This window comes from Ochotona curzoniae, unplaced genomic scaffold (assembly GCF_017591425.1).
Source record: "Ochotona curzoniae isolate NIBS_2020 unplaced genomic scaffold, NIBS_Ocur_1.0 contig_2294, whole genome shotgun sequence".
NCBI lineage: Eukaryota > Metazoa > Chordata > Mammalia > Lagomorpha > Ochotonidae > Ochotona > Ochotona curzoniae.
This window is the reverse complement of record NW_024465405.1, coordinates 5,903,947-5,917,417: the sequence shown is the minus strand read 5'-3', so window position 1 is coordinate 5,917,417 and position 13,471 is coordinate 5,903,947. Positions and strand designations below refer to the sequence as shown.

Below are 13,471 nucleotides of genomic sequence, written 5' to 3'. Positions count from 1 at the left end.
TCCGTGTCAGCGTTCGTTTATAAACATTCACCCTGACAACGTCCCCACCAAGAAGCAGCACTAAACGACTCCTGGCCAGGTCCCCGCTTCCCCACGGGAGGCATCTGTGTAGCCAGAGGACTGGGGATGCTCCAGCGGTCTGGGTCCTGTCCTTGCTGCGACCAGGGCTGCCCATGTCCAGGCCAGGCGCTTCACTTGGTCTGCATGGGCCATGGGTGATGAGGCTGGCAACGCGGATCCTTGACTCCTGGGCTGGCACCAGTCAGGTCTTCATCACACCCACAAAGGAGACCTGTGAGAGCAGACCCCGAGCCCTGGCCTTGTCTGCTCGCAGCCTCTCAGACCCCAGAAGCGCTGCCCGTGGGGTCATAGCCCAGACACTGGGCTCAGGGGGAGCCATGTGTGAGGCTGGGGCCTACACGCACCTCCTGGAGGACCTTCTCCAGCGTCTCCTTACTGTGAATGGGCCGCCTGTGGAGATAGCACTCCGGTCATCCCTGCCCACTCCCACCAGGCTCACATGCAGGGAGGCGGCAGGTGTGCATGGATGCTGGGCCCCCACCTGTCTATCCTAGTTGCTATGGTCACCGTGAAGGCCCCCTCTGTGTCTGGCAGGTAGGTGGATGGGACCACCCAGTAGGTCCCAGCAGACAGCAGGCAGAGCCGGCTCACGTCCTGGGCGCAGCGGTGTGGCACGCAGCTCAGCAGTGGCTCCTGAAGCAGCAGCAGTGGGGGCGTGGCCGTGGGCAGGGCCTCACTGTCGCCGTTGCTATTACTGTCAGCTGGAACCTGGACGAAGAGGGGCCAGAGCTGAGTGGCAGCCACACCCTCCCTCACCACCCCAGGGCTCCTCCCGGCTTGGAGCCCCAGCCACCACCCAGGTCCTGGGGTCCCCTGTGAACAGATGGGCCACTGGTGCATCATAGCCAGCCAGCCACCTGACAGGCACATTAAGGGTCTCCACGCCCTAACCCCGCCCAGCTCCCTCATCCCGGCCCCGCCTGCCTGAAAGACGTGGAAGCCGATGGGATGCAGGTCGCTGGTGCTGAGCCGGCACTGCTGAAGTGTGATGCGCACGCAGCGGGGGCCAGCTCCCGCGGGCACAGAGAAAGGCAGGCGGGGGTTGGTGGGATAGGAGGCGAAGTTCCTGCTGCCCCCTGCTGTCTGGCCAATTCGCCAGGAACCCTGAAGCCGCACAGTCTCCCACTCGGTGGCCACTGCTGCCCCGGGGCTGGCACTCTTGGCCACAAGCCTGACAGCACTGCCAGAAACATACCACAGGAGGGCGCTGCAGTCACGGCCACCACCACCCTGGGACCACGGGAGCCGCCCCACGCTCACCTGAGGGAGACTCTGCCGGTGGAGAAGACACGCAGCAGGAACTGCCCCGCGACGCCCTTCAGGAAGGTGCTGGGCACCACCAGGTAGTAGCCGGGCGAGAGCTCACAGTGCACGTGGACCTCCCGGTCATATGCGTGGCACGCGGTACCAGCCACAGGGGGCACAGACAGCACCCTGGGCAGGCTCACTCGCTGCTTTTCCACCTGCCAAGGGCAGGCCAGCACTCAGCAGAGGCTGTGACCAGTCCTTGACCTCTGACCTCTTACCCTGCCTAAGGACACGGCCTCTCATGGTCCCAGCTGGAGCACCCTGGCCTGCTGGTCACCGCTTCCATTCACGGGCTGGCTGGAAATGGCCACAAGCCCAGCTTGTCAGTCCCAGATCCAACCAGACAGGGCTGTGTCCCCTCAATACGGCTGCACACAGAGCTTTCCAGCGCCCACGGGGTGGGCCCACCACACTCCAGTGGGGCACACAAACTAACGAATACGCCCGTGAGCAAGCAAACAGCACCGCCGCCCTGACCACGGCCACCAGCCCCATGGCCCTGCTCTGTCTCTCTTTGTCTCTCTTAGGCCTTCCAGGAAACCATTTCAGGAACCAGTCCTGAATGTGTGGCCAGCTGGGGCAACAGCCTGCGGAGTGAGCAGCAGAGCAGACTGGGAGCCCACAGCCACCTGTGTCCCAGCATGGCTGCCCCTGAGACCTGCTAGGCCTCCTTGGGCTGTGAGGGGCCAGGCTGGGGTGCAATTACCTTCCAGATGTGCAGGCCCACAGCTGGGTAGTCCTTGCCAGGAAGGCTGGTGGAACTCTGTGAGGTGAGGCCACTGGCCGCAGGTGCCCGGTGCCGGCCCGCCCAGTCCGCCGGTCGCCTGTCGCGCTTCTGCAGCAGGGCCACATACACCTCACTGGGCTCCAGGACCCGCAGCCAGAACTTGGGGTTGCTGGGGAAGCTGCTGTTGTTCCGGCAACCTCCAGCAGACTGGCCCTTGACCCAGGCCCCGGGCAGCGCCTGCGTGTGGCACAGCACCTTTTCTGGCACAAGAACATGGCAGTGTCACCATTGGCCTGGCCTCAGCACTGCCAGACTGTGCCAGGGTCACCCAGGGGCCCCACCAGCACCAGGCAGCTGTGCTGAACCCACCCGCTACCTGTGTGAAGGCTCTGCAGGTGGCCAGCGGCGGTGACTGGGTAGCCCACGGTGAGCTCATCAAACTCGCTAAGGAACTCATCCTCTTCCATCCAGAACTCTCCTTCTTGGAGCTGGGACAGCAGCTCGGCTTCTTGTGCGGACTCCACCTGGCGCCACCCCTCACCCCTGCAACGAGGCCATCTCAGCGGGGTGGGGTTGGAGGGCCCCCTCCGGGGCTCAGGACCTCGTGTGCCCATCAGCCCCATGATGCTTAGCTACAGGGGGTGCCTGGGGCAGCTGGGGTCTGGGGTCTACACCCGCCAAGAGTTTCCAGGCTCCAGATCACTTCAGAGCCCATGAAAAGGTGCTGCATGGCCTGGCTAGGCACAGCCACGCTGGCTGACAGGTAGCCTGGGCCAGGGCACTCTGGGTGGGTGGCACTCACCCCTCTCTCCAGCGCCCCTGCCAGCAGTGTCGGCCCCAGGTGTTGTACACACGCAGCAGCAGCACCCGAATGCTCTGGCCCCAGAGCTCCTGCACGTCCGAGATGACCAGGCTGTGGAACTCGCCCAGCTCGCCGGCATCTGTGTGAGGAGACGCTCAGATACAGCACCCTGGAGCCCACGCAGAGCACACATACGGGGCCGTATCTTCCCGGCTAAGAGCTCCCACCCAGAGCATGCACACACGGGGCCGTGCCTTCCCGGCTGATAAGAGCTCCCACGCAGAGCACATATGCTGGGACGCTGCCCTACAGCTGCCACTCTGGGGTCCAGTCACATCCCTGTCCTGCCATGGGCACCAGTGACCAGCTGCCAGCAGCAGCATCTCCAAAGCCCGAGGAGCCAAGTAAAGTACCACTCCCCCAGGGCAACAGTGGCAGGATGCAGGAGCATGCCTTGCAATGTCACGAGGGACACTGCACACCCGGGGCCCACTGGAGTGTCTGCCTGCAGCGAACCAGGCCTTTACTGAGCCCTGATCAGGTGTGGGGCAGCATGAAGGTTAGCATGTTCCAGTCAGCTTTGGTGGTCATAACCTTGACCGACTTTCATTTGCAAAGCAACTCTAAATAAGAAACTACAATCAGGGGTACTCACAGCCATGATGCTTCTAACCAGCCAGCATTAGGTGCCGGAGCAGGACAACCATGGCAGGTTTGGGGGTTGGTGCCCCAGGTAAGACACTGGGGCACAGCTTGTAAAGCTGCCATCTGCAGCGTTAGCATCCCATGTGGGCCCTGGTTCATGTCCCAGCCGCTCCATTTCCCATCCAGCTCCCTGCTGAGGCACTGGAAAAGCAGTGGAGGATGGCCCAAGTGTTTGAGTCCCTGCACCCATGTGGGAGACCCGGATGGAGCTCCTGACTGATGCAGCTATCCAGGAAACTGACTTTCAATAAACCAATCTTCAAAAACAACTGAGTTGCCGACCGGCCTCCAGCACCCTCCGGTGGCTTTAGGTTCCAGTCAGCTCTGCCTGCCTCCACCTTCCAGTGTGAACCTGGGACATGTCCAGTGGGAGACCAGGATGGAGCTCGTGGCTTTAGTCTGGTGCAGTTCTGGATGCTGCAGGCACTTGCAGAGTAAACCAGAGGGTGTAAGACCTGTCTGAGTCTTTCAAATAAGTAAATAAAAAATTTAAAACAAACCAAAAACACAAAGAGGATGTGGCTCCGTGAGTCGAGCTGCTGGCTGAGTGGCAGGCACCCACGTGAGTGCCAGCTCAGGCCCAGGCTTGCCCTCCCTTACCAGGGCGACTGGGAAAGCAGCAGAAAACGGCCCAGGTAGCAGGGAGCCTGCCACCCACATGGGAGACATGGATGCAAGGCCTGGCACTGGCCTGGCCCAACCTCCACTGTCTGGGGAACAGGCTAGGGAAAGGAAGTCCCTCCAGTATTTACTTCAAACAAAGAAATAAACGTCTTTAAAAAGGAAGAAAACCACAGTACGTGCATTCACCAATTAAGATGTTGATAAGTTCCATGAGTACAAAAAAACAGTATAAACAATATAAAGAAATATTCCAGATATTTACAGGAAAAAAACGGAAAACTGTGCTAAGAAGCTTGCAGTGGTCTCTCCTTTCATGAAAATCTTTCTTTAACAAACTTTAATGAGGTTACGAAAGTGAACAATGGGGTGGCCCTTGTGTGGTCACCAGCTGATAACACACAGGCCAGGCTGTGCAACCACTGCTTCCTGGGCAGAGAGCCCAGCAGCGGGGCCACAACACAGGCTTTCCTCCAGGCAAGAGGCCACGAAAGAAAGGACCACCTCCACCAGAGAAGATGGACACGGGGGACATTGCACACCCAGGGCCCCGAGGACAGGGTCCACCCCATCACAGGGACACGAGGAACATCGCACACCCAGGGCCCCGAGGACAGGGTCCACTCCATCACAGGGACACGAGGGACATCACACACCCAGGGCCCCGAGGACAGGGTCCACCCCATCACAGGGACACGAGGGACATCGCACACCCAGGGCCCCGAGGACAGGGTCCACCCCATCACAGGGACACAAGGGACACTGCACACCCAGGGCCCCGAGGACAGGGCTCCCTTGAAGTGTGCAGCAGGCACAGGCCCTGTGTCCTTCCAGCTTACCTGGCCTGGGTCTCAGTACCAAGCAGCTGAGCAGGCACCTGTCTTTGAGGTCGAGCAGCCGCCCACAACTCCGCAGCTCTGGGCCACCGGGCCTGTCCTTCTGGTCACCAGCTCTTGCCAAGGCCTTCAGGTCCCACCTTTCTGCCAGGCCACCAGTGAGGTCCACCAGTGCGTCGGCCACCTGCCCTGCCCATAGTTGTTCATAGGACCCATGGACCCTAGGGTTTGGGACAAGCAGCACAGAGTGAGGTGCCATGTGGCGAGGTGCCCTCTTCCCAGGGCCTGTGGCCTCCGCAGTGCCCTCAGCAGCCCACCTGAGCCCAGTGCAAGGCAGAGCTGGAGTGTGCACACCTGCCCCTGCTCACACCCACACTGGCACCCACACCACCAGCCGGCCTCACTGCGCGCCTCGGCCCATGGCCGTCCACAGGCACAGCCTACGAGCGAGACGCCTGTGCCTTCCGACTCATGAGCTGACCACTCAGGGCTGGAGCCACAGCCTGGCCTGAGGGGACAGAGTTAAAGGTGAGTTTGTGCTGCTGCCCGTGAGACCACAATGGTGTTTCTGTCAGAAAACCCTTGTGAGGTGTCTGAACTCACACACGGCTCAGCATCCCCCATGCTGCCAGCAAGCTTCCCTTCCTCACGCTTCTCCCCACGGAAGCCCGCGGTGCCCTGGGCGTGGCCCTCACCGCAGCCTCGCTCAGCAGGCACAAGCAGAGGCTGCCTGTCCCGGTGGCCACAAGATACAGGGTGAGTGTGGTGTGCCTGGGGCAGACATGGAGGATGGGGAGGCAGTGCTTCCAGGCTGACTTGATGAGAGGGTGGAAGGTGGCAGGCGGGGTCCTAGGCCCGTCCATGTGGTCACCCAGTCCCAGCCTGAGGCCGACCCCTGTGCCACAGGGCCTCTAAAGCCCAGGGCCGGCCAGGCGCTTGGCACACGTACTTGGCGTAGACCTTTTCCAGCAAGGGAAGCCAGAACACATCTTCCCTCCGGCAGCGGGAGAAGCAGAGTCTCCCTGCAAGACAAGGCAGACGGTCATCGACGGTCACCTCCGCCCAGCGTCCACACTGCCAGATGCGACAGGTGAAGGCACCCCGGTAGGTCTCGTCGGCCCAGCTCGGCTGTCCTGGAGGGACGACCTACCATGCATGGGAGAGGGAAGAAAGCATGAGACAGGCGCCTCCTGGCGCTGGCGGGGGGCCCTCAGCACCTGCTGCCCACGTGGGCTCCACCAGGCCTGGCAGCCAGAAGCCGGGCTCACAGCATGCTCACCCACAGCAGGCAAAGTTTCCTGACGTGTCGTGCAAGGACTGCGGGGCCACACAACTCCCAGAGTTGCTACCCACCATGTCCTAATGTCCCAAATAAGCATGAACCTGAATCCATAACACATGGGATGCTGCAGGGCCAGCGAGCAGGCCAGTAGAGCTGGTTGCCCCTGCCAATGGCAGGTCCAGGGTGCCCCAGGACCACGCAGGCCCTGGTCCCAGTGGCCCTGTTGCTTCCCTGTCGCATTCTTGTTTATAAAAAGGCCAAAGCTACCAGGGACAGCACCAGGAGCTGGGACCTGCTGCCTGAGTGGCCACCGCCTCGTGGAGGTGCCCCAGCTGCCCACACCAACGCCTGCTGCTGGGGAAGGATGAGCCCAGGGCCTGTGGCTGGGAGGCTGCCAGCAGCACACTGCCAGCAGACAGGTCAGCTCTGTCAGGTGCCCTCTGGCCTGTCCTGTTCCAAGCACGGGGCTCTGCCCACACCACTCGAGCTCAGAAGACAGCAGAGCAGTGGGATGTCCCCTGAGGATGGTGACAGTCTGGGCTTCGTGCCCTCATACTTCCCACTAAGCATCACAGGCCGCGTGGGGCCCAGGGGCCTGGACACTGCTCGCAGGGGAACCTGCTGTAGATAGCAACAGGCAGGGAGCAGAGAGCGGCTGCACCCTGGTCCTGCCTTTGGCAGGGGCACCGTACCCGCTCCAAGCCTGCACCCCGGTGAGCTCAGGCCACACCTGCTCCAAGCCTGCACCCCGGTGAGCTCAGGCCACACCTGCTCCAAGCCTGCATCCTGGTGAGGTCACGCTACCAGCCAGGGCACTGTACCTGCTCCAAGCCTGCACGCCGGTGAGCTCAGGCCACACCTGCTCCAAGCCTGCACCCCAGTGAGCTCACATCACCAGCCAGGTACCATACCCACTCCAAGCCCACACCCTGGTCATGCCATTGGCCGGGGTGCCATACCTGCTCCAAGAGGTGCCGATGCTGCTGCAGGGCGGCGCAGGCACACAGGAACCAACAATCCCCCAGAAGTCCCTGCTTCACCTGCCCATCCTGGGGGTTTTCTGGGAACAGCCGGGGTGAGTCACAGATTTCCTGAAACAAAGGTAGCTGTTCAGGGTCTGTGGGAAGGACTGGCTGCCAGGAGACAGGTGCCAGCTTCCCGAGGATGCCTGCTGGGCCAGGGCATCCACCTCTGTCCACCTTGCGGGCTGGCCATGCTCCTAGCTCAGGATAAGGCTCAATGGTCAGAACTTGCCCCAGACTTGGAGGGGTCGCTCTGGCTCTCTGCAAGGATCCATGCCCGTGTTCCCACGCTGTTCTTCCTTCCTCTCTCGCTCCGCTCAGAACGCCAAGTTCCCCCTTTCGATGCCATTGTGATCTCCCTCCTACGTCACCAGAAACCACTGGAATTCCTGCCCTCCTGCTGACCCCACCAGAGTTCCCTCACAGACAACCTCTTCCGAGGGCTGCCTCAGAGCCAGCTTCCTGCCTCCGCACCCGCCGAGGCCCCTCCCAGCACCCCCAGTCCTCTCCCTTCCAGCCCCAGACCACGCCAGCTCAGGGCCAAGGCTGCAGGTCATGAGGTCCCCTCCATCCTTCCTCTGCCCCTGCCTCATCTTCCACTCGAGCAGCCAGAGGTTAAGCTTCTCTGTGGGGCACACTCGTGTGCTTTGCCCCATTCCAGCAACTGTCATGACGGCCCAAGGCCCTCACTCTCAGGTCCACTGCAGTGGCGTGCACACCTGCCTCGCCAGCCACTTCCCATCCAGGAAACAGGAGCAGGTGGGTCACAGACTCAAACATCTGCTGCCCTACCACCCTCGCTGGCCTCCCGCAGCCCTACAACCCACTGTCTAATGCAGCACCCCTCACCTCCATCGGCCTGGCCTATAAGCCCTTCCTGCCCTGGCCTCTGCCCATCCCGCCTCCCAGCCACCTCAGACGGTGCCTCTGGGTGTCCCCCTGGGGCCAGAGCCAGCGGCTGGGCTGGGGCAGGTGAGCCATACCACTTGCAGAGCCGGGCATCCCTCTGAGCTCCTGGTCAGCCGCCTCCAGCTGGAAGTGCAGGTGGCACTGCCACAGAGCTGTGCTTTGTGTCTTCAAGAACACATTGCCAACAGGACCCGCGCCTGGCCTGGGGGCTGGGATCGTAGCCCCGGAAAACTGTTCCTTGTGCTGGTCTCAGCCGCCACAGAGACCCACCCACCGCTTTTCTTGCCAGTCAACCTTCAACTGACAACACCAGAGAGGCAGGCGGCGTGTCCACGGACCGGAACTCAGGCGGACAGAGTTCTACCATCCGCGCTAGCTCTCGGGTCTCCCACACACCCGGACTGCACAGAAGGACCCCAACTTGCACTCTGCATGCATGCATGGTGGGGTGCGCACCCCAGCTGGGGACCCCCAGCAGCGAATTCGCCAGTATCCTTCCTGGGCACCTAACACTCCCCTGCTGGCGACTGGAGCCAGCTTCTGTGCAGAGCGCGCCCTGGCCGAGCCTCCGGAGCCCCCCGCTGCGGACAGGAGCTAGATAGCTGCCCCCTTCCCGGGGATACCCGACCGGGAGCGGTCAACAGGCACACCCCTCGCAGCCTGCTAGCAGGCAGCCCCGCTCTTCTCTCTCTCAGGGAAGTTATCAGACCCCAACCCAGACCCCAATAAAGGCACCCGAGCGACGAGGGACGGGCCGGGGTGCGCACGGGGCCCCCAGCCGCACCTGCGGCCGCCTCCACGTGATGTCCTCCCGGAACTGGGCCAGCGGGGTGGACAGGTTGAAGAAAAGCGAGGCGTCGGAGGCGGGGAAGTCGGCGTCCCGGAAGAGCTCCTCGGCCCGGCCCGCCCGCATCGCCGGCGCCCGGACTCCCACCTGCAGCCGGCGAACGCAGGGCGGACGCTGCCCGACCGGGGTCTTCCGGGGCAGTGGGCCGCAGGTGCCCACCGGCTGCTGGGGGCTCCGTCGCCCACCGGGCAGCAACCAACCGGGCGCGTCGCTCGGGGGCACGTGACCAGGCGGCCGGAGCTGCGCCGCCGCCCGGCCGGCTCTCCGGGGCAGCGGGCACAGGGCGGGGTCGAGGCTCGTGCCCGTCCGGGCTGTGCAGCGCGGCCGGGGCCGTCTGGGGGGCTCCGGGGGCCGCCACCGGGCGCCGGACTACAGATCCCGCCGTGCAGCGCCGCTCGCGCAGGGCGCCTCTCCTTCCCAGGATGCACCCCTGTTCCGGCCCTTGAAGGAGCCGCGGGATGGCGGTTCCGGGCGCGGCTTCCCCGGGACGGGCTTGGAGGAGTCGGGGGCTGGCGGGGCTGCTTGCTGGACCGGGCACTAGCGGGGGGCTAGGTCCGGGACCCCCAGGTTGGGCCTGCTGGCGCGGTAGCCAGACCGAACCCGTGCGTTCTGGGGAGGGCAGGCGCCGCTCGGCTATTCCGAGCCGCTCTCTGCCCAAGCCTGCCCACTGCGGTCCTGGCGGGCAGTGGAGGGCCACGCGTCTGAGAGCCGGGCTTGTCCCCGTGTGCGTCCCCATCGCGACTGAACCTGGGCGAGGGCGCTGCCCTGACATCGGTCACTCCCCGGTAAAAGCCCGTGCGCCAAGGGGTCCGGCCCTTTGATCTGTTAGGGTTTTCAGCAGCAGCCTGGATGGCTGGGCCAGACCAAATCCAGACCACTACATCTGGACCTGCCCTGCCGTCCCACCCGGGCCGGGATGAGTGTCCAGGCCTTTGTAAAGGGTGTTTTGGCTTCCCCCGCCGTGGGGAGGGCTGCCCTGCCCAGCGCTGGACCCTACCAGCACCCTGGGTCGGAGGACCAGCCGTCCTGCGCTGTCCTCCCTAGGCGGGAGCTGGGTGAGGAATGGAGCAGCTGGAACTTGTGGTTAAAAAGTGTCTTAAGCACCGGCAGCAACACGGCAGGTGGTGAAGTTTACTCAGATGGTGACAAACAAACTGTAAGAAAGTGAAAATGGGTGAGGGAGGTTGATACATTGAGTCCTAAGAGAAAAATAAATTGTTGCTTTTTTCTGAGTCTGCCCACAGAATAGAGGGGGGATTGAGGAAGCCCCACCTCCCTAGCTGTGCTCTGAAAGGCGGTACCCCTCCTTGCCCGGCCGTTTATAGGTAGGTCTTGGCAAGGGAGAGAGCCATCGCAGGGCAGTCCACCCCTTGCTCCAGCCCCAGGTAATGATGGCTAGGCACTAGTGGGGCAAGTCAGACATGGTGACCCTAAACTGCCTAGACCACATCAGGACCTGCACCCCACACGGGGTGCTGGCGTTGCAGGTGAAGGCAAGGCTCTGCCCGATGTGCCCCAGCACTGGGGGCACGGGGACACTCTGGACTCCACAGCCAAGCTGTTTCTGGATCATGCTGGTGAGGGCAGGGGATGCAGGAGGCACCAGCCATGCCTGGAGCTTGAGCTCATTCCAGGCTTCTGGGACCTCCCTAAAGACCAGCCTTTCCCACAAGGGTCTAGGGGGAGGGGAGTTGCCACACCAGTAAGAACCTAGCTCTGGTCATGCCCCGCCATGGAAGGCCTGCCCTCCGCTGCAGAGTTAGAGTTCCTAGAAAGGCCTGGGAGGCCCTGGGGAAGCTTCAGTCCACAGACAAGAGGTTTGAGGGCCAGTGTGGGACGGAAAGGGCAGTCCAGGTGCACAGGGGTGGGCTGGGGGCAAGGACCAGTGGGCTCCACTGCTAGAATGCCCTGGGGTCTGCACTATGTACGGCCGGGTCAGGCACTTACACACCGTGGGGATAGCCAACCCCACGGTGTCCGAGGACCAGGCCGGGTCCTCAGCCATGCACCTCGGGTGGCTTCTGCAGTGTCCATAGCCTGGAGGTCAGCTTCTCCCACAGCAATGACCCTGTCATTCTGGCTGGCACACTTGCCCCCCTGTGCCCACTGCAGTTCAGTCATGAGAACCACATCGCCAAGCTGATGCTCAGCCTGTTGAAGTGGAACAGCAGGGAACATGTGGCCTGGGTCTGGGGTGCGGGGAGGGGGCTGTGCGCAGCCTGGGGGCTGTGGAGTTAGGGCAGCCAAGGCCATGGGAGGCCCTGGTCAGTGTCCATCTCTCTGTAGCTTTGCCTTATCCCATGCAGACCTATGGCTACCCAAGTCCTCCACACACAGCGGTGTGCCTGCCCAGAGCAGCATGGCGGCCAGGTACGTGTTGTCAGGGAAGGAGAGCATGCTGTGGGCAGGTCCTGGCCAAGCTCATGGGTGCAGGCGAGCAGGGCTCGGTTGCCCCTCCTGTGTGGGAGTCACTGTGGTCACAGGGGGCAGTGTGCTGGGTCATGTCTTCACTGTGACAACTCTGTTTCCAGTTTTTTATTAAACATTTCTAAAGAGCTGGTGCCCTGCTATGGCACATTAAGCCACCACCCACAATGCTGGTACCCTTATGGGCACCGGTTCACACCCCGGCTACTCCACTGTATTCTGCCTATTAATGTGCCCAGGAAAGCACCCGAGGATGGTGCAAGTGCCTGGGCACTTCGCCCACATGGCAGATGAAGTCTTGGCTTCAGCCATCTAGGGAATGAAGCAGAGATGAAGCATCTCTGTCCCTCCTATAACTTTATGACTACAGTTTAAATGGCGTGGGCTCTGGCTGTTCCTGCTCTTGTTTCACACACATCTCCCACTTGGTTGTGGTTACATTCAACCTCCTGTGTCTGAGACAGTGGCCGCTATTCTGTCCCTCCTGGTGGCTCTGCTGGCCCATGCCTGCTCAGTGCACCCTGGGCAGACATGCCACACATGTGCTCTGAGCCTGGGGTTCCCTGAGAAGTCCCCTCACGCACTAACCATGGCATCCAGGAGCCCCACCACTGAGATGGGGCCAAAGTGCTAGGGGACAGTGTGGTGGCACAGCACGCAGCCTGTACGGGCCCAAAGGTCTGGGAGACTCTCCATGCACACCCTGTGGGCTGCCTGTCCTGAGGCCCTGCCCCTCTGTGATGGTCAATCCTAGACCCCAGGGATAACTCATTTCTATCCCAGCCTATTCCTGCCTAGGCTCATAGTGACCACCCCCCCACCCCCCCCCACCCCCCCCGTGCCGTGCACAGTTCCTGGGGCTCCAGGGCCAGCCCTTGTGAGGCTTTGTGCCCAGCAACGCACTGGCCATGGTGCATGCCTGTCCATCAGAACAAGTCCCTGGACAGCCCTGGGATGAAGTGGCCTTGCAGGAACGATGTTGGCCTCAGAGTTCTTGCTTAGATGCCAGCAAATCCCAGTCCAGTGTGCGCAGCATGTCCTGGCAGAACAATCTAGGGCCCCGCGTGTAATGCTGCAGGTTTGGGGGACCAGGCTGGGACACACAAAGATGTGGCCGCAGGACACTCCAGTTCGCAAGTGATTGCTTCTCACTGCCTGCCCCCGTGGGGGAGGATGTGGAGTCAGGGCAGATGGATGGACAGCGTCCTGGTCACAGCCATCATGGTTCTCTATGCTGCATAGCTGCCCCTGTGTGTTCTGGGGGAGACCTGCAGCTGTGGCTGCCCACGTGGATCCCAGGTCACCAGGGTGCCTCCTGGAGGGTCATGGGAAAGGAGGACAGGAGACAGAGCCTGGGACACAAGGTACTTGTGCCACTGTGAAGGTTGCCCTTGGTGGAGTGGGGGGAAGGGGAGGCCAGTGCTAGAGCCAGCTGTGGAGTAGACCAGGGGAATTTGTCCCCTTTCTGCCTTGTAAAGGCATGTGAAGGCCTACACTAGCCCACTGTGCAGGCCACACATACGTCCTTGTCCCTGGGGTCAGGGGCTGTAGCCCTGAACCAGAAGTCTGAGTGGCAGCAGTTCCAGGACTGGTGGCTCACTTCAGTGGATGTCACTCCCAGGCCCCAGCAGTATGCTCTGGTGGAAGGCTGAGGACCTAGCTCAGGCCCGTCCACCCCACAGCTCGTGCTCACTGGCCGGCCTGACCCAGGACCTAGCTCTCATCCACCCCACAGCCCATCATGGCAGCAAGTTTCCCGGGCTCCAGCCTCCCTGCCTGCCACCCGAAGCTTTCTTGTCCTTCTGTCCAGGCTGGGCTGGGCTTGTGCCAGTCACAGCTTGGAGGCCCCCAGCCCAGGGTGACCCATGGCCTCCTCAGGGGTCTAGGGGGTCTGTCTCGGGAAG

The 13,471-nt window shown here is 62.3% G+C and overlaps 1 protein-coding gene across 1 annotated transcript; it reads right to left on the bottom strand.

The window, feature by feature from the left end:
- On the bottom strand, window positions 1–9,216 carry CAPN10 (calpain 10). The gene is made up of 12 exons (XM_040972380.1): window positions 9,078–9,216; window positions 7,322–7,453; window positions 6,030–6,226; window positions 5,084–5,301; window positions 2,919–3,057; window positions 2,493–2,659; window positions 2,096–2,376; window positions 1,342–1,544; window positions 1,006–1,261; window positions 563–789; window positions 426–471; window positions 1–292 (listed from the first exon to the last, which is right to left on the bottom strand). The coding sequence occupies exons 1-12, from the start codon at window positions 9,204–9,206 to the stop codon at window positions 263–265; spliced, it is 2,025 nt and encodes a 674-aa protein (XP_040828314.1). The 5' UTR covers window positions 9,207–9,216; the 3' UTR covers window positions 1–262.
- Between the last annotated feature and the right edge of the window lie 4,255 nt (window positions 9,217–13,471).

What these genes read in the sequence shown, in the direction of transcription:
- CAPN10 (XM_040972380.1), bottom strand. Translation starts at nt 9,206, where the DNA reads ATGCGGGCGGGCCGGGCCGAGGAGCTCTTCCGGGACGCCGACTTCCCC. An exon ending in ATAGCAACTAGGATAGACAG is followed by an intron (nt 472 to 562) that starts GTGGGGGCCCAG and finishes CTATCTCCACAG; the next exon opens with GCGGCCCATTCACAGTAAGG. An exon ending in TGGAGAAGGTCCTCCAGGAG is followed by an intron (nt 293 to 425) that starts GTGCGTGTAGGC and finishes CTGCTCTCACAG; the next exon opens with GTCTCCTTTGTGGGTGTGAT.